This window comes from Taudactylus pleione, unplaced genomic scaffold (assembly GCF_031769625.1).
Source record: "Taudactylus pleione unplaced genomic scaffold, aTauple2 ptg000390l, whole genome shotgun sequence".
Taxonomy (NCBI): domain Eukaryota; kingdom Metazoa; phylum Chordata; class Amphibia; order Anura; family Myobatrachidae; genus Taudactylus; species Taudactylus pleione.
The window spans coordinates 2,208,565-2,233,215 of record NW_028284791.1 but is presented as its reverse complement, the minus strand read 5'-3'; the positions used below and the strand labels follow the sequence as shown (position 1 = coordinate 2,233,215).

Here is a 24,651-nt window from a genome sequence, read left to right as displayed (position 1 = left end):
TGGCACGCCGGCGTTCTGATCTCCACTCCCTGTTTTCAAGCACCTTCCCCTGTTACCACCCACATACGCCTCCTCCTGTCACTCAAATTAGCAGGCACTCGCTATTTTGCTAGCACACGATTTTCGGCCGCACTGACTGGTTCGCGCATGCGTACTAAATAACCGTACGCATGCGCAGTTGTGCAAACATCGCTCGGAGCGAACCAGCGGCCGCTTACAAGCTGCCCTGAATCAGGCCCACAATTCACCTCAGCCTCACACACCCTGGAATACTGGACTGCCTTCTGTTATCACTACCTGGACTTTTTCCCATTGCATCACTACAGTTCCCAAGTGCACTTTAGTACTAAACCCGGACTTTCTGTTTTGCCACATTCATGTCTGTTAAGCCGCTCATTAAATACTTCACGTTTATTTTTAAATCTGCTTCAGTGTCTGCTCCTATTACCACCCCGGGTCCACAACAAAACCAGAACCTCACATTACCGTCTTACGTTCCAAGTTGTATAACAGCAGTTATACATTCAACGTTATGCTTATTATTATTAATATCATTTATTATATGGCGCCACAAAGTATACAAGGATCACAATAGGTTAAATAAAACAAAATATAATATAAAAATAAGAGAGATAAAGCAGACTTAAGAGGGGCAAACGACAAACTGAGAACAGTTATACAAACAAGCGAGATACAATTCTCAGGAGACGCCATCGGCGATATTAACATGATAAAATCTATTGTAGTCAGTTATGTCCTTAGTGCAGAATCACTTGTTTTATTACAGTGTTTGATTGTTAATACTAGTTTTGATTGTATAACAATAGTAGCGCTACCGATTATTGTTTTTTTAGGTGTTTTAAATGGGATGCAGAGCTTCTTATTACTGGTTAATTGCTTAAACCAAGTGCTGCAGTAATTACTTTATACTTCTATGTAAATAAGAGGGAGGAGTCAAATATAAAAAAAATATTTTATTTTGAATATATAATAATTAGCCATTTGATATTATTAAGACACAATGTACAATATGCTGGTGCCTGGTAGTGAGACTGCATTTATCCCATAAAAGCATATTATATATTTTTAGAAAGGAATTGATTTAAGAGACGTAGAGCTAGTACATAGCAATGGGACCAGTGGCCTTCCAGCTGAGCATGCATGAGCTGCCTGCACTAGAATAATCCCCATGTTCTATCTAATGCACAGGTTCTCAAAATTGGTCCTCGAGACCAGGGGTGTATCTAGGGATCCGGGCGCCCATGGCAAAAGTAATGGAATGGCGCCCCTCCACCCACATTTTCTGTATAAATACACACTCTGTACTTAAAACCTCTCCCTAGCCAGCCCCCATGTCTCACCTGCCAGTTACAGTAATACTACACCCTGTCACATAGACTGTCACCTGTAGCACTACACCCTGTCACATACTCAGCCTGTCACCTGTCATACTACACCGTCACACACTCAAACTCAGCCTATCAACTGTAGCACTACACCCTGTCACATACTCACACTCAGCCTATCACCTGTAGCACTACACCCTATCACATACTCAAACTCAGCCTATCACCTGTAGCACTACACCCTGTCACATACTCAGCCTGTCACCTGTCATACTACACCGTCACACACTCAAACTCAGCCTATCACCTGTAGCACTGCACCCTGTCACCTGTAGCACTACACCCTGTCACCTGTAGCACTACACCCTGTCACACTACACCCTCTCACCTGTAGCACTACACCCTGTCATATACTCACACTCAGCCTGTCACCTGTAGCACTACACCCTGTCACCTGTAGCACTACACCCTGTCACACTACATCCTGTCACCTGTAGCACTACACCCTGTCATATACTCACACTCAGCCTGTCACCTGTAACACTACACCCTGTCACATACTCAGCCTGTCACCTGTAGCACTGCACCCTGTCACATACACACACTCAGCCTGTCACCTGTCACACTACACCCTGTCACCTGTAGCACTACACCCTGTCACACTACATCCTGTCACCTGTAGCACTACACCCTGTCACACTACACCCTGTCACCTGTAGCACTACACCCTGTCACACTACACCCTGTCACCGGTAGCACTACACCCTGTCACACTACATCCTGTCACCTGTAGCACTACACCCGGTCATATACTCACACTCAGCCTGTCACCTGTAACACTACACCCTGTCACATACTCAGCCTGTCACCTGTAACACTACACCCTGTCACATACACACACTCAGCCTGTCACCTGTAGCACTACACCCTGTCACACTACATCCTGTCACCTGTAGCACTACACCCTGTCACCTGTAGCACTATACCCTGTCACCTGTAGCACTACACCCTGTCACACTACACCCTGTCACCGGTAGCACTACACCCTGTCACACTACATCCTGTCACCTGTAGCACTACACCCGGTCATATACTCACACTCAGCCTGTCACCTGTAACACTACACCCTGTCACATACTCAGCCTGTCACCTGTAACACTACACCCTGTCACATACACACACTCAGCCTGTCACCTGTCACACTACACCCTGTCACCTGTAGCACTACACCCTGTCACACTACATCCTGTCACCTGTAGCACTACACCCTGTCACACTACACCCTGTCACCTGTAGCACTACACCCTGTCACACTACACCCTGTCACCGGTAGCACTACACCCTGTCACACTACATCCTGTCACCTGTAGCACTACACCCGGTCATATACTCACACTCAGCCTGTCACCTGTAACACTACACCCTGTCACATACTCAGCCTGTCACCTGTAGCACTGCACCCTGTCACATACACACACTCAGCCTGTCACCTGTAACACTACACCCTGTCACATACACACACTCAGCCTGTCACCTGTAGCACTACACCGTCACATACTCACACTCAGCCTGTCACCTGTAGCACTGCACCCTGTCACATACACACACTCAGCCTGTCACCTGTAACACTACACCCTGTCACATACACACACTCAGCCTGTCACCTGTAACACTACACCCTGTCACATACTCACACTGGGATCCCGGCCCGGGTGTCTCGCTGTCAGCCCGCACAGGAGCAGCCGGCAGGTACCCTCCCACATTTCCTCCCCGATGCCCGGTGGCATGTGGGAGCGAGAATGATCCGGGGACAGGGAGGAGGAGGCTGGGGGAGGACGGGCGGGGAGGTGCTGGGGCGGGTGAGGAGGTGGTGCCGAGAAGTAGGGGGTACCAGCGGCTGCCAGGCCCTGGCAGACAGGAGAAGGATAAATATTTTAAAACATTGACGTACCTGGGACTCCCCGGCAGTCCTGTCTTTATTCTACCCCCTACCATGGGCGGCACTGCTGGACGGTGCCCCCCCTTGGCCGGCGCCCGTGGCGAGTGCCATCTTGGCCAATGGGAAATACGCCCCTCTCGAGACTCCAAACAGTGCATGTTTTGCAGGTCTCCTCACAGAATCACAAGTGAAATAATTAGCTCCACCTGTGAATCTTTTAAAATGTGTCAGTGTAATGAATACACCTGTGTCCAACTAGGTAACCTGGGAAAGGTGACCTGTGTGGGGTCCTGAGGAGCGAGTTTGAGAAACACTGGTGTAATGAGCGCATGTCAGCCAACACACTGATTACATTTCACTAAGAATCTTGACAGTAACAATGTACAAAAATAAAATTAAAATCTGGTACATATTACAAACGATATAACGGCTGGTTGTCATGCGCAGTTATTCTCAGCGTCCCGTGGCACTGTCCATCCAGTCCCAGATATGTAACGATCCATCACTGGCCGCAGATACCAGTGTCCTCTCCTTCCACGGGTGCCAGGAGTGAGCGGTCACCCGCGGGACACTGCCGTCGTCGCACCCCCCCATAAAGTGATGGCCTCGGTGAGTGAAGAGCGCATCCACCTCTCTCACAGCCGTATCCCAATCTTTTGTGTCATAGATCCGGACGGCGCTGTCAAACCCTGTACCGGAACAGCCAGAACAGGCGGAGTCAATGTGAAAGAAAAAGAAGAGGTGAGGGTGGGGGAAGTACAAGTAACAAGAGGGTATATTCATATTCATACATAAACAATGTCAATGATTTATGTGCAGAACTTGATTCTTGTACATTTGCTTAAATTGGGGGAGGAAGATCACCTTCAGACAACTTTATCATCCGAGCAGGTTCCTGTACCTGGAAGTAACCACAGATGAGGTTAGATCTGTACACTGTATCTGCAGGCAATAGATTGTCCTATGTAGGAGCAACATAAATAAAGCAAATCAGCCTGGAAGATAAAGTTGCCTTAAGGAAGGGATCAACGATAAAGTCCAGTTGCGCAAGAGTTTCACAACATTCGCGACTGGCAAGAACGGAGCTGATCTGCCCACTGGGTACAATTATGCCAACAAAGCAGTTTTATGTCATATCCAATGGAAATCCGCTGAAGATGAGACATCCCTTTAACTTCCCAGGGACACAGGGCCTGATTCAGACCCGGTCGCAGGTGCTGAGCGCTCGCAACCGGGTCGATGGTGGCCCACAGCGCATGCACATGATGGAGCTGGCTCCGTCGTGCGCATGCACGAGACCCGGCTAGCGACGGGCAATCCGTTGCTCCGGGTCTCGCACCAAAGGGGGCATGCTGTCGATGTTGAGTGACAGCACGCCCCCTTTGGTGGGCGGGACAGGGGGGGTGGCTGCCCAAACGGAGGCGTTCCCATGAGAACACTTACCGTTTGGGGGCGGCACCACTGACACCACGAGTGACGTCAGTGGAGAGATTCCGGCTCTGTTAAGAGCCGAAATCTCTCTGGGGCTTGCGGCCACGAGACCCTACCACAAGGATCTCGTCGCAAGCCCGATGGTCACCCACAGCTATGCGAGCGGCCAAGAGGCCGATCCAAAAACAAAAAAAAGACCGGCCCTGATTTAGAGCGAGCGCTCTGTCAGAGCGATCGGCTCTGAATCAGGGCCACAGTACATTGCTTTTGTTTCTGTATTAGTAGAAGAGCAGATTACCTGAGATAGAGAGGCAGCCTCCCAGCCTAGGGGCCCAGTGGATACTCAGGAAGTTCTGGGACAGAACCGAGTCGCAGACATTTCCCTTGGCACATTTCAGAGGGGCCGCTAAGTCCCGAGTGTCTGTGACCGTAATGTGGCCCTCGGAGGACAGGCTGGCGATAATGGGATGAGGGTCCTGATTACCAGGCTGAACAGCTGCACACCAATGGGCGCTAGAGGGGGTGGCTAGGGCCACGTGGCCATCACAGGAAATCCGGGGCTGGCGGACATCAGCGACTATCTGCCGACCGCTCAGACAGCACAGGTGGAATGTGTGGGGATCCAGGAAGGAAAGGGTGCTGACAGCCTCGCTGCTGGGCACAGCTGGGGAGAAGATGGCATCATTATTTATTACCAGTTATGTATATAGCGCACACATATTCCGCAGCGCTTTACAGAGAATATTCGGTCATTCACATAAGTCCCTGCCCCAGTGGAGCTTACACTCTATATTCCCTATCACATGCTCACATACATACACACTAGGGTTAACTTGTGTTGGGAGCCAATTAACCTACCAGTATATTTCTGGAGTACCAGGAGGAAACCCACGCAAGCACAGGGAGAATAAACAAACTCCACACAGATAGGGCCGTGGTGGGAATTGAACCCATGACCTCAGTGCTGTGAGGCAGTAATGCTAACCACTACACTGTCTGAAGATGGCATCATTAGGGTATATACAGAAGAATAGTATAATAATTATTACATGATAAGTGACACCTGAGTGCAAGTGTAGCATTATATGTAAGTAAGAGGAGCTAGTGATAGATGTGACTGTATGAGAGGAATGTGAGGACATTATATGTAAGTAAGAGGAGCTAGTGATAGATGTGACTGTATGAGAGGAATGTGAGGACATTATATGTAAGTAAGAGGAGCTAGTGATACATGTGGCAGTATGAGAGGAATGTGAGGACATTATATGTAAGTAAGAGGAGCTAGTGACACATGTGACAGTATGAGAGGAATGTGAGGATATTATATGTAAGTAAGAGGAGCTAGTGATACATGTGACAGTATGAGAGGAATGTGAGGACATTATATGTAAGTAAGAGGAGCTAGTGATACACGTGACAGTATGAGAGGAATGTGAGGACATTATATGTAAGTAAGAGGAGCTAGGGATACATGTGACAGTATGAGAGGAATGTGAGGACATTATATGTAAGTAAGAGGAGCTAGTGATACATGTGACAGTATGAGAGGAATGTGAGGACATTATATGTAAGTAAGAGGAGCTAGTGATACATGTGACAGTATGAGAGGAATGTGAGGATATTATATGTAAGTAAGAGGAGCTAGTGATAGATGTGACAGTATGAGAGGAATGTGAGGACATTATATGTAAGTAAGAGGAGCTAGTGATACACGTGACAGTATGAGAGGAATGTGAGGACATTATATGTAAGTAAGAGGAGCTAGTGATAGATGTGACAGTATGAGAGGAATGTGAGGACATTATATGTAAGTAAGAGGAGCTAGTGATACATGTGGCAGTATGAGAGGAATGTGAGGACAGTATATGTAAGTAAGAGGAGCTAGTGATACATGTGGCAGTATGAGAGGAATGTGAGGACATTATATGTAAGTAAGAGGAGCTAGTGATACATGTGGCAGTATGAGAGGAATGTGAGGACATTATATGTAAGAGGAGCTAGTGATACATGTGACAGTATGAGAGGAATGTGAGGACATTATATGTAAGAGGAGCTAGTGATACATGTGGCAGTATGAGAGGAATGTGAGGACATTATATGTAAGTAAGAGGAGCTAGTGATACATGTGGCAGTATGAGAGGAATGTGAGGACATTATATGTAAGTAAGAGGAGCTAGTGATACATGTGACAGTATGAGAGGAATGTGAGGACATTATATGTAAGTAAGAGGAGCTAGTGATACATGTGGCAGTATGAGAGGAATGTGAGGACATTATATGTAAGTAAGAGGAGCTAGTGATACATGTGACAGTATGAGAGGAATGTGAGGACATTATATGTAAGTAAGAGGAGCTAGTGATACATGTGGCAGTATGAGAGGAATGTGAGGACATTATGTGTAAGTAAGAGGAGCTAGTGATACATGTGGCAGTATGAGAGGAATGTGAGGATATTATATGTAAGTAAGAGGAGCTAGTGATACATGTGACAGTATGAGAGGAATGTGAGGATATTATATGTAAGTAAGAGGAGCTAGTGATACATGTGACAGTATGAGAGGAATGTGAGGACATTATATGTAAGTAAGAGGAGCTAGTGATACATGTGACAGTATGAGAGGAATGTGAGGATATTATATGTAAGTAAGAGGAGCTAGTGATACATGTGACAGTATGAGAGGAATGTGAGGACATTATATGTAAGTAAGAGGAGCTAGTGATAGATGTGACTGTATGAGAGGAATGTGAGGACATTATATGTAAGTAAGAGGAGCTAGTGATACATGTGGCAGTATGAGAGGAATGTGAGGACATTATATGTAAGTAAGAGGAGCTAGTGATACATGTGGCAGTATGAGAGGAATGTGAGGACATTATATGTAAGTAAGAGGAGCTAGTGATACATGTGACAGTATGAGAGGAATGTGAGGACATTATATGTAAGTAAGAGGAGCTAGTGATACATGTGACAGTATGAGAGGAATGTGAGGACATTATATGTAAGTAAGAGGAGCTAGTGATACATGTGACAGTATGAGAGGAATGTGAGGACATTATATGTAAGTAAGAGGAGCTAGTGATACACGTGACAGTATGAGAGGAATGTGAGGACATTATATGTAAGTAAGAGGAGCTAGTGATACATGTGGCAGTATGAGAGGAATGTGAGGACATTATATGTAAGTAAGAGGAGCTAGTGATACATGTGACAGTATGAGAGGAATGTGAGGACATTATATGTAAGTAAGAGGAGCTAGTGATACATGTGGCAGTATGAGAGGAATGTGAGGACATTATATGTAAGTAAGAGGAGCTAGTGATAGATGTGACAGTATGAGAGGAATGTGAGGACATTATATGTAAGTAAGAGGAGCTAGTGATACATGTGACAGTATGAGAGGAATGTGAGGACATTATATGTAAGTAAGAGGAGCTAGTGATACATGTGACTGTATGAGAGGAATGTGAGGATATTATATGTAAGTAAGAGGAGCTAGTGATACATGTGACTGTATGAGAGGAATGTGAGGACATTATATGTAAGTAAGAGGAGCTAGTGATACATGTGGCAGTATGAGAGGAATGTGAGGACATTATGTGTAAGTAAGAGGAGCTAGTGATACATGTGGCAGTATGAGAGGAATGTGAGGACATTATATGTAAGTAAGAGGAGCTAGTGATACATGTGACAGTATGAGAGGAATGTGAGGACATTATATGTAAGTAAGAGGAGCTAGTGATACATGTGACAGTATGAGAGGAATGTGAGGACATTATATGTAAGTAAGAGGAGCTAGTGATACATGTGACAGTATGAGAGGAATGTGAGGACATTATATGTAAGTAAGAGGAGCTAGTGATACATGTGACAGTATGAGAGGAATGTGAGGATATTATATGTAAGTAAGAAGAGCTAGTGATACATGTGACAGTATGAGAGGAATGTGAGGACATTATATGTAAGTAAGAGGAGCTAGTGATACATGTGACAGTATGAGAGGAATGTGAGGACATTATATGTAAGTAAGAGGAGCTAGTGATACATGTGGCAGTATGAGAGGAATGTGAGGACATTATATGTAAGTAAGAGGAGCTAGTGATACATGTGGCAGTATGAGAGGAATGTGAGGACATTATATGTAAGTAAGAGGAGCTAGCGATACATGTGGCAGTATGAGAGGAATGTGAGGACATTATATGTAAGTAAGAGGAGCTAGTGATACACGTGACAGTATGAGAGGAATGTGAGGACATTATATGGTAAGGACTGATGACAGGTGGATGTGCATCTGGGGCAGACAGGAGAGGGAAGAGAGAGGAGCGTAAACCTGCACCTATTAATGAAAACATGGGTAGTTAGTAGGCAGCTGAAGTCAAATGCACATGCGACCTTTTAAATTAATCATTCCATCGCTGCCCTATTGTCTGCAATGGAGCTGCATGGCCATTCACCAAACGCAACACTTATACACAGAGCTGGTGTCCATAGACTGTATGTGAATACATAGATTATATGGATTCCCTATGAACCAGTGATACATTCTCAGTGATGTCACTGGTTCCTAGTGACTGGATAGGCTGCATTCTCAGTGATGTCACTGGCTCCTAGCTAATGGATAGGCTGCATTCTCAGTGATGTCACTGGCTCCTAGTGACTGGATAGGCTGCATTCTCAGTGATGTCACTGGTTCCTAGTGGATAGACTGCATTCTCAGTGATGTCACTGGCTCCTAGTGAAAGAATAGGCTGTATTCTCAGTGATGTCACTAGCTCCTAGTGAATGAATAGGCTGCATTCTCAGTGATGTCACTGGCCTTTTGCGAATGGATAGGCTGCATACTCAGTGATGTTACTGGCTCCTAGTGTATGAATAGACTACAGTCTCAGTGATGTCACTGGCTCCTAGTGTATGAATAGACTACATTCTCAGTGATGTCACTGGTTCCTAGAGAATGGATAGGCTGCCTTCTTAGTGATGTCACTGTTTCCTAGAGGATGGATAGGCTGCCTTCTCAGTGATGTCACTGGTTCCTAGAGAATGGATAGGCTGCCTTCTTAGTGATGTCACTAGATCCTGTATTATCATTAATAGTGGTCTATCCCACAAAATAAAAGCCATCTCTGTGTTTAGACCATGGATTTATCTCCGCTCCTAATTACATTTGTGACACATAAGGTTAGACAAGCTTTACCTACCCAGTGTATATATTCGCTTTGTGGACTCGATCTCTGTGATGTGAACATTGTTGGTCTGAGATCCATGGACTACACATGGTGATGCTGTAGCCGTGGTGGCAATTTTTGTCCATGTGTCTTTACTGGCGTCCGACTGTATTGAACTTGTGTGTTTAATGACATCTACAGGAAAACAAGTAAGTAACATACAGATCAGGGGAATGTCCTCAGTGTACGAGCACTGAGCTCACACAATGGCTGAAACCTACAGTCACTAACTAAGAAATGTCTGTTACCAAAATAAAATGGCTCTATAAATATTCCACTGCTAGCGAGGACCAGAACAAGTGATTACGTGAAATGCGTGGTTCCAGCTTATGATCCTGTGGAAGGGGCATGATGACAATCTGTCATGTGTTGTGCAAAAAGTATTGGTATAAGAGGACACATCTGTATCATGCGTTCTTTATTATCAGGGGCAATATCTCACCCTAATGTGAAATATATATATATATATATATATATATATATATACACACATTCCAGTACATTGTGCAATAAATACATGGCTTGAATGGAAGGCCTCAGTATTGCCACCTAGTGGTCACTTCTGGAGAACTAGAGACATCCCCAGCTCAATGCAACATGCCCGGCCCCCACGTATAAAAGATAGGCGGCCCCCCTTGTCTAAGCCAGCTTTGCTGCAGGCAAAGTGATCATTCTACAGACTGTCTACAGCTCTCAGATTTATGCAATAGGAGATCCCCCTTTTTTAATACGCTATACAGAGGTTATAGTACAGAGTACTGGCGTGGACCGTTCCTTTCATGATCTGAGTGTACAGTAGCTCCTCTCACCTTTGTCTTCTGCTCCGATTTGCCAAACCTGCACCAGACCTGTAGTTGGACCACTCGTGAGGAGGAGGCTGAAACACAAAGATTCGGAGAGGGCACTTAGCTACGAGTAAATATACAGGCTATGGATCTCAAGGCTGGTCACACTATGACACTATGGCCATAGGGATCCCACGCTTGGTGTCCACCCACATTAGTGGTAACTAGTACAAGCTATAAGCACTGCTGCTACTTACATCTCTGGGGGGGGGGGGGGGTCAGTCTGCTAGTTTATTATTTAACTCTAAACATTAGGCATCATCATTGATTTGATTCTGTACTGCGGCCCCATCAAAATGACTTAGAGTTGATTAAAGTCTAGATTTGTACAGTATTCTTGCTGGTATCTTAGAGTCATGCATTGGACAATGTGGCTGCTTTTAGGTTACACTTTTGGGTGGCACAATTGTGGTCGTTTGTAAAACAGGGCCTCTCTATGAATGTTGTTAGCAACGGCATGGAGCGCAATGGACCGCACAAGAGGCTAAAGTCTACGTCTAGACGTTTACTGTGCAGCAATAACACAACGTTGTCCATAATGAGGGTCAGTGACCAACCGAACCCCTGTATCCGACCGCAGATGGAGAAGGGAACTGAGAATGTACATAACAGGAAGGGCTGTGATTAGGGAACGTTTCCCAGGTTCCTGTACAGATTGACAGATAGACATACAATATGTAATCCAAACATGTTCTATATTCTGTTATTACTGCGATTCTAATAGTCAGGAGCTAAAAGCAGAACAAGTCAGAAGCCTCTTAGCGGGGCCTCGTTACCTCCACTGTCCACATTCCTGCCATAGTTACAGACGTAGGCGGCAGTGGGCAGTATAAGTAAAGGAACGTCAACAAATACAGACCCATGAAAGCCAGCAATGTTCTGTACTAAAATATGACATAAATATGACATAAATGCTGAGCTAAAACAGTTACTAACACAGTAAAAGGCACATAATATATGGGTTTAGACCAAACACATACAATGCTCTAATTCCGGATGATCAGTGCGCCACCTATTCTACGCAATATCGGATTCTCACTTGTTGCAATATAAATAGTACGTCCAATAGCGATGTCCAAAACAGGGGCGTAAAAAACGGTCTACTCTGTGTGGCAGCTCCCAATTCTTAATAGTTCTAAGCAGGTTGTAACGAATTTGGTAATAAGCCTTTGGTGAACGACAAGGTGCCTCACAGAGGGACGTCACCCTCTAGAGAACCAAATGCTGGAAGAATGGATTCCGAGGCAACTAGAAGCCGTTCTGCCGAATCGCAGGAGCCCAAAGCCTGACACTGTGTCAATGTCTCTGGTGTTTTGGTATTGACAAAATCTCTCCGACTTGTTCCAAACTTTATAACGATGCTGATAAAGTTTGGGAGGTGTATGCTTCAAGCTCTGGTATTTTTCAGTTATTACACATCTGAAGTATATTCTGGCAATATGGACCTGATCTAAAGGCGGACGCAGAAGCCGGTCCCATGCCTGTGACTTTATGCAAATCCATTACAAAGTTATTCCCTTGTGCGCATTCGTGCGTCCGAAAGTGCAAGGACTGAGCCTTTCAGCGCCCGTACACTCTGTAATATCAATTGGTGTGTCCTCAGAGGACACTACATCTTCAAAACACTTAGCGCCTGATTCAGAGATGTACGCTAACCCGATGGTAAGCGCACATTTCCGATTGTTAGAGGACTGCGCATGTGCACAGCCTCCCAGCCGCAGCCTGCCTGTTTGGGAGGCGCAGCGGGAGCGTTCCTGGACGGTGTTCCCGGAAACGCCTGCGTGTCGCCCGTTTTCCGGTAGGGACCAGGCCAGGGTCTGCATCGGTCGATGCAGATTTCCTGGCCTTGCAAGCTGCCCGGACCCGGTCATTGCTGCGGTAAGCATCAGCTACCGCAGTCTGGCCAAAAGGGCGGCCAGGTGATCCTAGGCTGCGAACGCGGCCTCAGCGCTGGGATTGCAGAAGCAGCAAGGAGGGGTCCTGTTTACGTCAGACACCTCCTGCGGCATTTGCATGTTAGATGGACGGAATTACGCAGCCGCTCGTGCGTCCATCTCCGAATTGCGTTGTAACTTGTATTTTCACTGTGTTTGGATGGCTCTGCTTACCTTTCCAACTAAATATGTGTATTCGATAAAACAGCAATTGTACCTGGTGCCTGGGACATGTTTCAGGCTGCAAACGGGCTGCTGTGAAAATCCGCCATGTTCCACCTTTAAGTCCCTCTCTGGGCACAGACCCTGCAGAGGGGAGAGAGAGGGACGGGAGAAAGTACTAGTGAGCTCTCGGCGGGGCACAATACCAGGATGTAAACAATGGAGGACAGGAAGTTCAGACGGAGATCTGGGAGATGAGCGATAGGAACACGTTACACGGTCCTGGCCCATCTGTACTAAGCCGTGCTACCTCACAGAACATCCATACAACATGGCTGACTGCAGCACACAGACACCAGGAAAGCATGGAGCAACCAATCAGAATCTGACATTTTTCTATACCACATTTGCACATTAAATCTGATCGGTTGCTATGGTAACACCATTTTTTTTTTTTACCAGTTTCCATAAACGTGGCCCCTTCTGTTTTGGCAACCGCCGTTTCCTACATACCGTACTCTGTCATGGAAACAACTCTGTGTAAATCAGTATTCTTGCCCAATGCAACAGAGATAAAGCATGTAGTGTCTAATAGGAATTCACACTGATATAACACATGACACCACCTGCGGAAAATGATCTCCAAGAACTGAATGGGAATGTAGCCACGGCACAGAGGCGCCCCCTAGTGATGGAAGAGGAGAAAGCCAAGCTGCAGCTGAACAAGAGACACTTGTTTTCATCATTGGTTTCTTAGCTGCTCCGAGTCGATATGTTATGAGACCCTCGTGCCTCTGCGAGAGCCTTGCGCTGCCTACAGTATCTCTCCTGCTCTAATTATTACAAATATTAAGGGCCATATTCAATTTGAAGCGAAAAGGCCGTTATCGGCGATAATTTATCGCCGATGACGTCATTTTCGCCTATTTTCATTATCCCCGTATTCAATGTCAAAGACTTTTCGCCGGCGCGAAAAGTCTTTGAAAAAAAACGGGGATAAGTTTTCACCATGTTTTTACATGGCGAAAAAAAAGTGCAGAATTGGGATTTAGGGGTGCAGGCTGTAAAAAAAAAAAAATAGCCTGCACCCATGGGAATACCCCCTAAAAATTAACTGTGTCAAAAAAAAAAAAAAAAATAGGGACACCCCAAAAGAATTAATTTAATTTTTGGGTAAAAAAAATATAAAAAAAAATGGGGGAACACATTTTAAATAGCAAATTTTATTCTGGGGCGGTTCCTAAGTATGCGGCAGGTGTTTAAACCAATGCGGGTGGTAGCGGCAGGTACATTTTTGAAGAATTTTTAAAATGCACTTTAGGGACTTAAAAATATGCTTACCCCCATTTTCATGTACCCCAAATTTGATAGATTTTTCTTTCTTGTAAAAATAACTATTCCTAAGTGCTATCCTTCACCACTTCTTCATAGCCACAAATATGCACCTGATGCGGCTATTACAAACCCGACTTCCTTCAGCAGGTAAAAATGGGGGTACCCATAGTGATCCCCCATGTCTGGACATCTTTAGGGGGTCCCAGGCACATTTCCCGAAACTTCCCATTTTTTCCGTAGATCCAATTTCGCCGGGTCCCGATTTCGCTCCTTTTAAATTGAATACGGGGGTAAAGCGGGCACGCGCCCGGTACTTTATCCCCACTCTAACCTCCAATGTGGAGCGAAAAGTCCAGCACGGAATTTTTGCGCCCTTATTGAATATGGCTCTAAGAGAGAAAATCTGTAGACTCCCTGACATATTAAATAATGTCATGTCCCCCGGGGGGAGACATCCAGCCTGCTGCTAGGTGACCATTATACAAACAGAGTAAAGCAGACAGTAATCAGAGGTTTCGTGGGGAGGTCCTTGTCAGAGCTGATCTATCTCACAGTCTATGTCAGATTCTCGTTCACGGTGCTTACATCCAAGTGGTGTCATGGAGACATCACCATAAAATCACATGGCACCAAACTATCTCCTGATCGAAGATGAAATACCCCCATAACCTCATCACCCCTATACACCATTCACAGGGACATGAGCAGTACATAAAGAGAGAACATATGTCTAAACGTGTTACATGTCCCATGCGTGACAGCTGGACAGTATCTTCTATCTGCATGTTTACATACAAGCACCAGGATAGCAAGTTAAAGCCACCGAAAATGCACCGAACGTCACTATCACTTGTATCCAGTGACATCACAATGAATAAATCCTTCATCATAACTGTACGTAGAGGGCCTGATTCACTACCGATCGCAACTGCGAACGCAATAGTGATTACGCACGCAGTTCAACTGCGATAGCACGCTAATCCATTGCGATCGCTAGGCCGCCGCAGCACAACATAAGGACGCCCACTTAACCTTACACACATCTGTAATGTTTAGCAAGACTGCGAGACCATCAGTAACAGTGAGTACCATCGCAGCCTCACACACACTTGCACAAGCTCTGACCTTACTCAGGAATTGCTAACTTCATCGCACGCTATGAGGCCTCAGGCTGCGTACGGCATCACAGTGGCTAATTTATGCACGCCCCTGCAACGCCGTTCAAACGCACTGGCGCGCCTGCGATTTGCCGACCCCCTCCACCCACAAACGTCTCTTCCTGTCAATCACTCTGCGATGGTTCTGCGTAGTCACTGCGATCACAGTCCCGATCACAGTAGCCGGCTCGCCCACTGCGATGCGTGCGCAGAACGCAACAATCGTCCCATAGCGTGCGTATTAGCAACTGCGATACAAGCTGAATCAGGCCCAGAATACAGGGACAATTGCATTCCCTCGTTATCACGTGTAACCTAACCAGCAGCTAGGCCGATTCTCTGCGCATTTCCCATTAATGCTGCTGCAGAGTGTTACTCCCTTACCGGGTTTTCTTTTACGTGTAACTTTTGTGGGATGAGCAGTTGGAGAATTTCATTTGTTTTGGTGTCATCGTACCCCGCGACGCAGATACCTGTGTGGAAAATGCTGGAATTAATATAAATGCAATAAGACCGAGCCTGATTATCCCTAGTATTCTACACAAGCATAACACCGCACACGCATTCTACACATCTGTGTGGGAAGGGACCAGTATGATTTACCGCTGCCCGACAGCGGCAGCCCGGCAGTGGTGAAGATCCCGATAGTCCTTTGTGGTAAGTATCTCTAACCTAATTCCCTACCCTAACCCTCCTTTAGGGGTGCCTAACCCTAACCAGCCCCCTTTTAATTCCCTATTCTATCATATACTAACTGGGGGCCATCCCCTAAAATGAGAAACAGCGTCAAGCACTGGATTACTGATACGAGTAGGGATCAGCGAAAGCAGTAGGGATCAGAAGGCCGGTGGATGAGACAGACGCTCACTTGTGACGTGTGCAGTAGAGAACAAGCTGGATTCTGGTGCGGGGTAGTTAACAATAGGTGGCCCCATATAAAATAATACATAATAGGTACCTGTAACATATCAGTGTTCATTTAACATTACGCATATATGAGCCCAGCTGAATAGAAGAATCATCCACATACTTTTTTCACCGATCCACTCAATAACTCTGGTCGGGTCCTGCAATTCAAAATCATGCAGATCTCTATACCTGGAAACAAAAATGTAACCGGGTTATGGTAAGAAATGAAAATAAAGCAGTTTACTAATCTTTTCCAATGATGTTCTGCTCATACCGTTGGGAATGTAATAGGGAATGTATGTAGGACCATCACAGGCTCCTGTGTGTATTGTGTGACACTAGGGTAATAGGGTATGTAGGACCATCACAGGCTCCTGTGTGTATTGTGTGACACTAGGGTAATAGGGAATGTATGTAGGACCATCACAGGCTCCTGTGTGTATTGTGTGACACTAGGGTAATAGGGTATGTAGGACCATCGCAGGCTCCTGTGTGTATTGTGTGACACTAGGGTAATAGGGTATGTATGTAGGACCATCACAGGCTCCTGTGTGTATTGTGTGACACTAGGGTAATAGGGTATGTAGGACCATCACAGGCTCCTGTGTGTATTGTGTGACACTAGGGTAATAGGGAATGTATGTAGGACCATCACAGGCTCCTGTGTGTATTGTGTGACACTAGGGTAATAGGGTATGTAGGACCATCACAGGCTCCTGTGTGTATTGTGTGACACTAGGGTAATAAGGTATGTATGACCATCACAGGCTCCTGTGTGTATTGTGTGACACTAAGGTAATAGGGTATGTAGGACCATCACAGGCTCCTGTGTGTATTGTGTGACACTAGGGTATGTAGGACCATCAAAGGCTCCTGTGTGTATTGTGTGACACTAGGGTAATAGGGTATGTAGGACCATCACAGGCTCCTGTGTGTATTGTGTGACACTAGGGTAATAGGGGATGTAGGACCATCACAGGCTCCTGTGTGTATTGTGTGACACTAGGGTAATAGGTTATGTATGTAGGACCATCACAGGCTCCTGTGTGTATTGTTTGACACTAGGGTAATAGGGTATGTAGGACCATCACAGGCTCCTGTGTGTATTGTGTGACACTAGGGTAATAGGGTATGTATGTAGGACCATCACAGGCTCCAGTGTGTATTGTGTGACACTAGGGTAATAAGGTATGTATGACCATCACAGGCTTCTGTGTGTATTGTGTGACACTAGGGTAATAAGGTATGTAGGACCATCACAGGCTTCTGTGTGTATTGTGTGACACTAAGGTAATAGGGTATGTAGGACCATCACAGGCTCCTGTGTGTATTGTGTGACACTAGGGTAATAAGGTATGTATGACCATCACAGGCTCCTGTGTGTATTGTGTGACACTAGGGTAATAGGGTATGTAGGACCATCAAAGGCTCCTGTGTGTATTGTGTGACACTAGGGTAATAGGGTATGTAGGACCATCAAAGGCTCCTGTGTGTATTGTGTGACACTAGGGTAATAGGGTATGTAGGACCATCACAGGCTCCTGTGTGTATTGTGTGACAGTAGGGTAATAGGGTATGTAGGACCATCACAGGCTCCTGTGTGTATTGTGTGACACTAGGGTAATAAGGTATGTATGACCATCACAGGCTCCTGTGTGTATTGTGTGACACTAAGGTAATAGGGTATGTAGGACCATCACAGGCTCCTGTGTGTATTGTGTGACACTAGGGTAATAAGGTATGCATGACCATCACAGGCTTCTGTGTGTATTGTGTGACACTAAGGTAATAGGGTATATAGGACCATCACAGGCTCCTGTGTGTATTATGTGACACTAGGGTATGTAGGACCATCACAGGCTCCTGTGTGTATTGTGTGACACTAAGGTAATAGGGTATATAGGACCATCACAGGCTCCTGTGTGTATTGTGTGACACTAGGGTATGTAGGACCATCACAGGCTCCTGTGTGTATTGTGTGACACTAGGGTATGTAGGACCATCGCAGGCTCCTGTGTGTATTGTGTGACACTAGGGTAATAGGGTATGTAGGACCATCACAGGCTCCTGTGTGTATTGTGTGACACTAGGGTATGTAGGACCATCGCAGGCTCCTGTGTGTATTGTGTGACACTAGGGTAATAGGGTATGTAGGACCATCACAGGCTCCTGTGTGTATTGTGTGACAGTAGGGTAATAGGGTATGTAGGAACATCACAGGCTCCTGTGTGTATTGTGTGACACTAGGGTAATAGGGTATGTATGTAGGACCATCACAGGCTCCTGTGTGTATTGTGTGACACTAGGGTAATAGGGTATGTAGGACCATCGCAGGCTCCTGTGTGTATTGTGTGACACTAGGGTAATAGGGTATGTAGGACCATCGCAGGCTCCTGTGTGTATTGTGTGACACTAGGGTAATAGGGTATGTAGGACCATCGCAGGCTCCTGTGTGTATTGTGTGACACTAGGGTAATAGGGTATGTAGGACCATCGCAGGCTCCTGTGTGTATTGTGTGACACTAGGGTAATAGGGTATGTAGGACCATCACAGGCTCCTGTGTATATTGTGTGACACTAGGGTAATAGGGTATGTATGTAGGACCATCACAGGCTCCTGTGTGTATTGTGTGACACTAGGGTAATAGGGTATGTAGGACCATCACAGGCTCCTGTGTGTATTGTGTGACACTAGGGTAATAGGGTATGTAGGACCATCACAGGCTCCTGTGTGTATTGTGTGACACTAGGGTAATAGGGTATGTAGGACCATCACAGGGTATGTAGGACCATCACAGGCTCCTGTGTGTATTGTGTGACACTAGGGTAATAGGGTATGTAGGACCATCACAGGCTCCTGTGTATATTGTGTGACACTAGGGTAATAGGGTATGTATGTAGGACCATCACAGGCTCCTGTGTGTATTGTGTGACACTAGCGTAATAGGGTATGTAGGACCATCACAGGCTCCTGTGTGTATTGTGTGACACTAGGGTAATAGGGTATGTAGGACCATCACAGGCTCCTGTGTGTATTGTGTGACACTAGGGTAATATGGTATGTATGTAGGACCATCACAGGCTCCTGTGTGTATTGTGTGACACTAGGGTAATAGGGTATGTAGGAATATCACAGGCTCCTGTGTGTATTGTGTGACACTAGGGTAATAGGGTATGTATGTAGGACCAGCACAGGCTCCTGTGTGTATTGTGTGACACTAGGGTAATAGGGTATGTAGGACCATCACCGGCTCTTGTGTGTATTGTGTGACACTAGGGTAATAGGGTATGTAGGACTATCACAGGCTCCTGTGTGTATTGTGCGACAGTAGGGTAATAGGATATGTAGGACCATCACCGGCTCTTGTGTGTATTGTGTGACACTATGGTAATAGGGTATGTAGGACTATCACAGGCTCCTGTGTGTATTGTGTGACACTAGGGTAATAGGGTATGTAGGACCATCACAGGCTCCTGTGTGTATTGTGTGACAGTAGGGTAATAGGGTATGTAGGACCATCACAGGCTCCTGTGTGTATTGTGTGACACTAGGGTAATAGGGTATGTAGGACCATCACAGGCTCCTGTGTGTATTGTGTGACACTAGGGTAATAGGGTTTGTATGTAGGACCATCACAGGCTCCTGTGTGTATTGTGTGACACTAGGGTAATAGGGTATATATGACCATCACAGGCTCCTGTGTGTATTGTGTGACACTAGGGTAATAGGGTATATATGACCATCACAGGCTCCTGTGTGTATTGTGTGACACTGTGCAGCGACACAAAGTGTGTCAGTAACTTGAGGGTAGATGTACAGATGTGTCCACAAACATCTTATTTCCTTGCGCGTTAAACAGCCCTCCTAGTCGCGCCCGGTCGTGATGTGACCCGGAAGTGCTGAGCGTCTTTTCGTGCAACTTTTTACCGCCAAACATGATGCAAATAGAAGGCAAACAGGGCTGATGCAAGGTTTCTTGGCGCCCTAGGCAACATTTCACCCGCCGCCCCTGTTCCCTGAATTATACCATATAGATATGTCCCAACTAATATGCCACACAGCAGATCCCCAGAATCATACTGTGCCTCATAACACTGCCCCCAATTCATAATATGCCACACTACAGTGCCACAGATGTATTATACATTCCAGCCAGCTGCATCCCCACTTCATAATTATGCTGTAGTGTACATCAATGCCTCCAATACATATTATGCCACACATTTGTGCCCCCAATAAATAATGCCACACATTTATGCCCACCGCTACATAATATGACACACATTTGTGCCCACAATACATATGCCACACAGATGTGCAAAAAATTTATTGTATGCCACATAGCCGTGAATTATGCCACACATATGCCGCAAACTCTTTACATACAGCTGTGTCCCCAATATGTTATGCCACACAATATATATTTATGCTGACACGTCTGTGCCCTAATCTGTCAGCACTCGTTAACACCCCACACACTGCCAGCACTCATTAACCCCCTCACACACTATTTCTGCACTCATTAACACCTCGCTCACCATGCCAGGACTCAACCCACACACACACTCATTAACACACACATTGCCAGTGCTCATTAACCCCCCCCCACACACACACACACTCACCCTGCCACCAATCATTAAGCCCCATACACAAACACACATCCTGCACTCATCAAACCCACACACACACTCATCCTAAGAGACAGGCCGGCACCTGGAGGAAATGAGATGAATGGAGGAGAGGGAAGGGGCCACCACCACTGCTGCTGTCACTACCTCACTAACAATTGAGAGTGCAGTTCCGGGGGCTGGGGGAGTTCCTACGTCAGCCTTGGTCATCAGTAGTCCCGGCCAGGACTAAAAGAAACCTTCATTTTTTTTTTTTGTGGACTCAGCGGCGCCCTCCAGTGGCTGGCGCCCCAAGGCAGCTGCCTAGAGCAGCCCCAGTCCTGAATGCAAAAGCAACTTCTGCTGATTAAAAAGATATGCGGCCATGCCTATGTTCTGTGTGCGACCGCGGGTGTATCTGCGTGCAAAATGCTACGTTACAGCGTCGCAGTCGCTGTTTGTGCGTCTTATTTGCATCGTTTTGCGAATAAAATGCATTTGAAGGTAAAAAGTCACATGAAATGATGCTCGACGCTACAAAGTCGCATGGCGCTCACGTGTTATGTATAACGCACGGAGCTAAAGCGTATGTGGACACATCTGAATGACGTAGTGGCTAAGTGTCAAATACGGAATCAGTATGATATACCGCCGGACCTAAGCCCGGCGGATGAAATACCGACGCTGGAAGTCCGGCAGATGAAGATCCCGACGGCGCCTGGTAAGTATAATAACCCCCCCTTAGGGGTGCCTAACCCTAACCTCTCCCCAGGGGTGCCTAAACCTAACCCCCCTCTCCACACCCTAAACCTAACCTTCCCGCGGGGGGTGCCTAACCCTAACCTTCCCCTGAGGGTGCCTGACCCTAACCCCCTTCCCCTAGCCTAACCCTCCCTGGGGGTGCCTAACCCTAAATCCCCCCAGGAGTCCCTAATCCTAAGCACCCACCCCGCGTCTAACAGTCAGGTCCCGACACCCGGCTTACCTACGTTCGGTATGCCCGGTGTCGGGATTTCGGCGTGGGGCTGATGATAGATGTCTAAATACCGACGCCTATCATTAGTCCCATGCCGGGATTTCACAATCGGAAGCCGGCGGTCGGCATTTGGACCACCGGTTTCTTGACTACATACCTCAAATACAGTATAACCAGATATATTTGACACTTACACAGATCACGTGTATATGAAAGCAGATAACGTAGAGAAAATCACTTTTCTCTACAGAATCCGCAAACATCTAACTAAATCAGGCATCTATTACTAAAACAAACCCAAACATACTGGTGAGTACACTTCTGTGGCTTATCAGTCTTTTCACATAGAACAGGCAGGATAATCCGCTGTGTGCTGCCCAGCGGAGGTATCTGTGCATGAGGGGATGTAGTTGGCATCCCGGTGTGCAGGATGCCAACGGTCTTAATACCAGCTCCGAAATCCCACCAGTATCCCGACCGTCGACATCCCGAAGGGCAGTATCGGGGTGTTAGAGAGATGATAGGGTGCAGGGTTAGGCAGCGGGGAGGGAGGGTTAGGATTAGGCACTAGGGATGAAGGGGTTTAGGTTAAGTTTAGGCAACGGGGAGGGGTTGTTAGGTTTAGGGCACAGGGAGGGGGAGGTTTGGTTTGGCCACTAGGAGGGGGGGTGAGGGGGTGGTTAAGGTTAGGCACCGGGAAGGGTGGGTTAGAAAACGACTCAACATTTAGGGGTCTATTTACTAAGCAGTGTTATGAGACAGAGGCCCTGATTTAGAGCCGGACGCTCTGAACAGAGCGCTCGCTCTGAATCAGGGCCCTCCTACCTAAAAATGGAGCGGCCTCTTGGACGCTCGCATAGCTGTGGGTTACCACCCACAGCTTATGCGAGCGTCCATGATGATGGTCGCGATGGTCAAGACCATCGGGCTTACGACGAGACCCTGCGGTAGGGTCTCGGTGACCGCAAGCCCTGGAGTGATTTTGGCTCTATCAGAGCCAAAATCACTCCCACTGACATCACTAGTGATGTCAGTGGGGCCGGACCCATGGGAACGCCTCCGTCTGGCAGCCACCCCCCCGACACGCCCACCAAAGGGGGCGTGCTGTCACTCAACATCGACAGCACGCCCCCTTTGGTGCGAGACCCGGAGCGCCGGATTGCCCGTCGCTATCCGGGTCTCGCGCATGACGGAGCCGGCTCCGTCGTGCGCATGCGCTCTGGGCCACCATCGACCCGGTTGCGAGCGCTCAGTGCATGCGACCGGGTCTGAATCAGGCCCAGAGTGAAAAGTGATAAGAAAGTGATAAGGTGCCAGCCAATCAGCTCCCAACTGTCATTTTTTAAACACAGCCTGTGAGATGGCAGTTAGGAGCTGATTGGCTGGCACCTTATTACTTTTCGTTCTGTCCCCTAACACTGCTTAGTAAATATATGTGCATCAGTATTCTGACCAGCGGCATCCCGACAGCTGGGATATCATACCCAACCCGTGCATAAGATCTTGCAATGTTTGTGAGATCTTACTGCATAAGAGTTTTCCTTCCCCATTATGGAGGCCTTTGCCATTACCCAGGGAGGATGGCACTGGCCGCACCGTTGTCTTCCCGGCTCCCGCACTGTGTGGGGATAGACGTCATGACATCTCCTACGCTACAGTGGGATCTGCACTACCACTCGGACGTCCGAGCAGCAACTTAGTTAACCTATGCACTGGCTCCCGCCTGCAGAACAGGGTTATGACAGTACGGGCATCACTCAGGGGGAGGGGGCGACACCAGGTGCACAAGCACCCTGTTTTGGGGGCTGGTTAATACATCACAGTGTTATTGCTTTAGCGGCAAGTGAAGTGCCGCAATACGGCATCTCCCCCGTTGTGTCTTTGGTGCTGATCTTACCATATGGCTATTTTCCTTGTCGCCTGAATACAGCGGAGGCAGCTATTAGGCCATATTAGGAGTCGCACGCAGCGCGGATATTTTGATAACTGAATGCTAATGTAACGCTATGTGCGTCTTTAGTGTGTACGCACCGCTCCATTGTGTTCCATCTGCAGTCGTCATCGCTAGTATTGGCACTTACACCACCCCCATTTCACGTACAGAGAGCAGCGGACGAAATGTGCTCAATTTCCCTACAGATTGTGAGCTTGCGAGCAGGGCCCTCTTACCTTTATGTCTGTCTGTTACTACCCAGTTTTGTGAGATTAATGTCGTTTCCAATTGTAAAGCGAAACGGAATATGCTGCGCTATATATGAAACGGTTAATAACATAAATAATTCAGTATCACCCAGGGTTACGCTAGGATGCGTTTGTTCGCTACGACAAATGCACCATTAGCTGAAATCTGCGCTACGCGTGCGCATAGGTAGCCAGGAATGACTCATAATAAGGCCCATTATGTGGTCTGTCACAGCCTCTCACTTCCCTGTCACGGAATGATACACACAAGGCTCAGGCAAGACATGCCTGTGCAGCTGGGAGTTGTAGTACAACATGCTGGGGGCTGCTCTGGTCCCCCATCATGTGTTAGTTATCCCATCCACCAGGCAGCACAGGCTCCACAACTCACAGCCTGATGGACTCCACCATCCAGTCCTCACTCTCCTCACTGTCCACCATCCTGTCCTATGTAAAGGCACCGCGTTGAGAGAGACTGAGCGGGCGGCTGCCAGGATACCCCAGGTCACTTCCTATCCCCCGCAGCCCGGCGGCCATTTTACTTTAGGGCAAGTGCCGTTAAAATAAAACAAAACAGAGGTAAATTCGGCCACTCGCAATAA

At 46.9% G+C, this 24,651-nt stretch overlaps 1 protein-coding gene across 5 annotated transcripts; it reads right to left on the bottom strand.

Annotated features, from left to right (window-relative positions):
* Nucleotides 1-961: 961 nt before the first annotated feature.
* WDR73 (WD repeat domain 73) lies at nucleotides 962-24,558 on the bottom strand. 5 transcript variants are annotated; one of them, XR_015869691.1, is made up of 9 exons: nucleotides 24,441-24,558; nucleotides 16,403-16,470; nucleotides 15,757-15,845; nucleotides 12,936-13,024; nucleotides 10,749-10,816; nucleotides 9,913-10,074; nucleotides 5,015-5,380; nucleotides 1,676-3,974; nucleotides 962-1,573 (listed from the first exon to the last, which is right to left on the bottom strand). XR_015869691.1 is itself a non-coding variant. In XM_088445845.1 (8 exons), the coding sequence occupies exons 1-8, from the start codon at nucleotides 24,488-24,490 to the stop codon at nucleotides 3,739-3,741; spliced, it is 1,128 nt and encodes a 375-aa protein (XP_088301971.1). In that variant the 5' UTR covers nucleotides 24,491-24,558; the 3' UTR covers nucleotides 962-3,738. The 5 variants fall into 5 exon arrangements, 1 of the variants encoding a protein (XP_088301971.1); XR_015869692.1 differs by having other exon boundaries at nucleotides 962-1,896; nucleotides 1,964-3,974; XR_015869693.1 differs by having other exon boundaries at nucleotides 962-1,852; nucleotides 1,964-3,974.
* Between the last annotated feature and the right edge of the window lie 93 nt (nucleotides 24,559-24,651).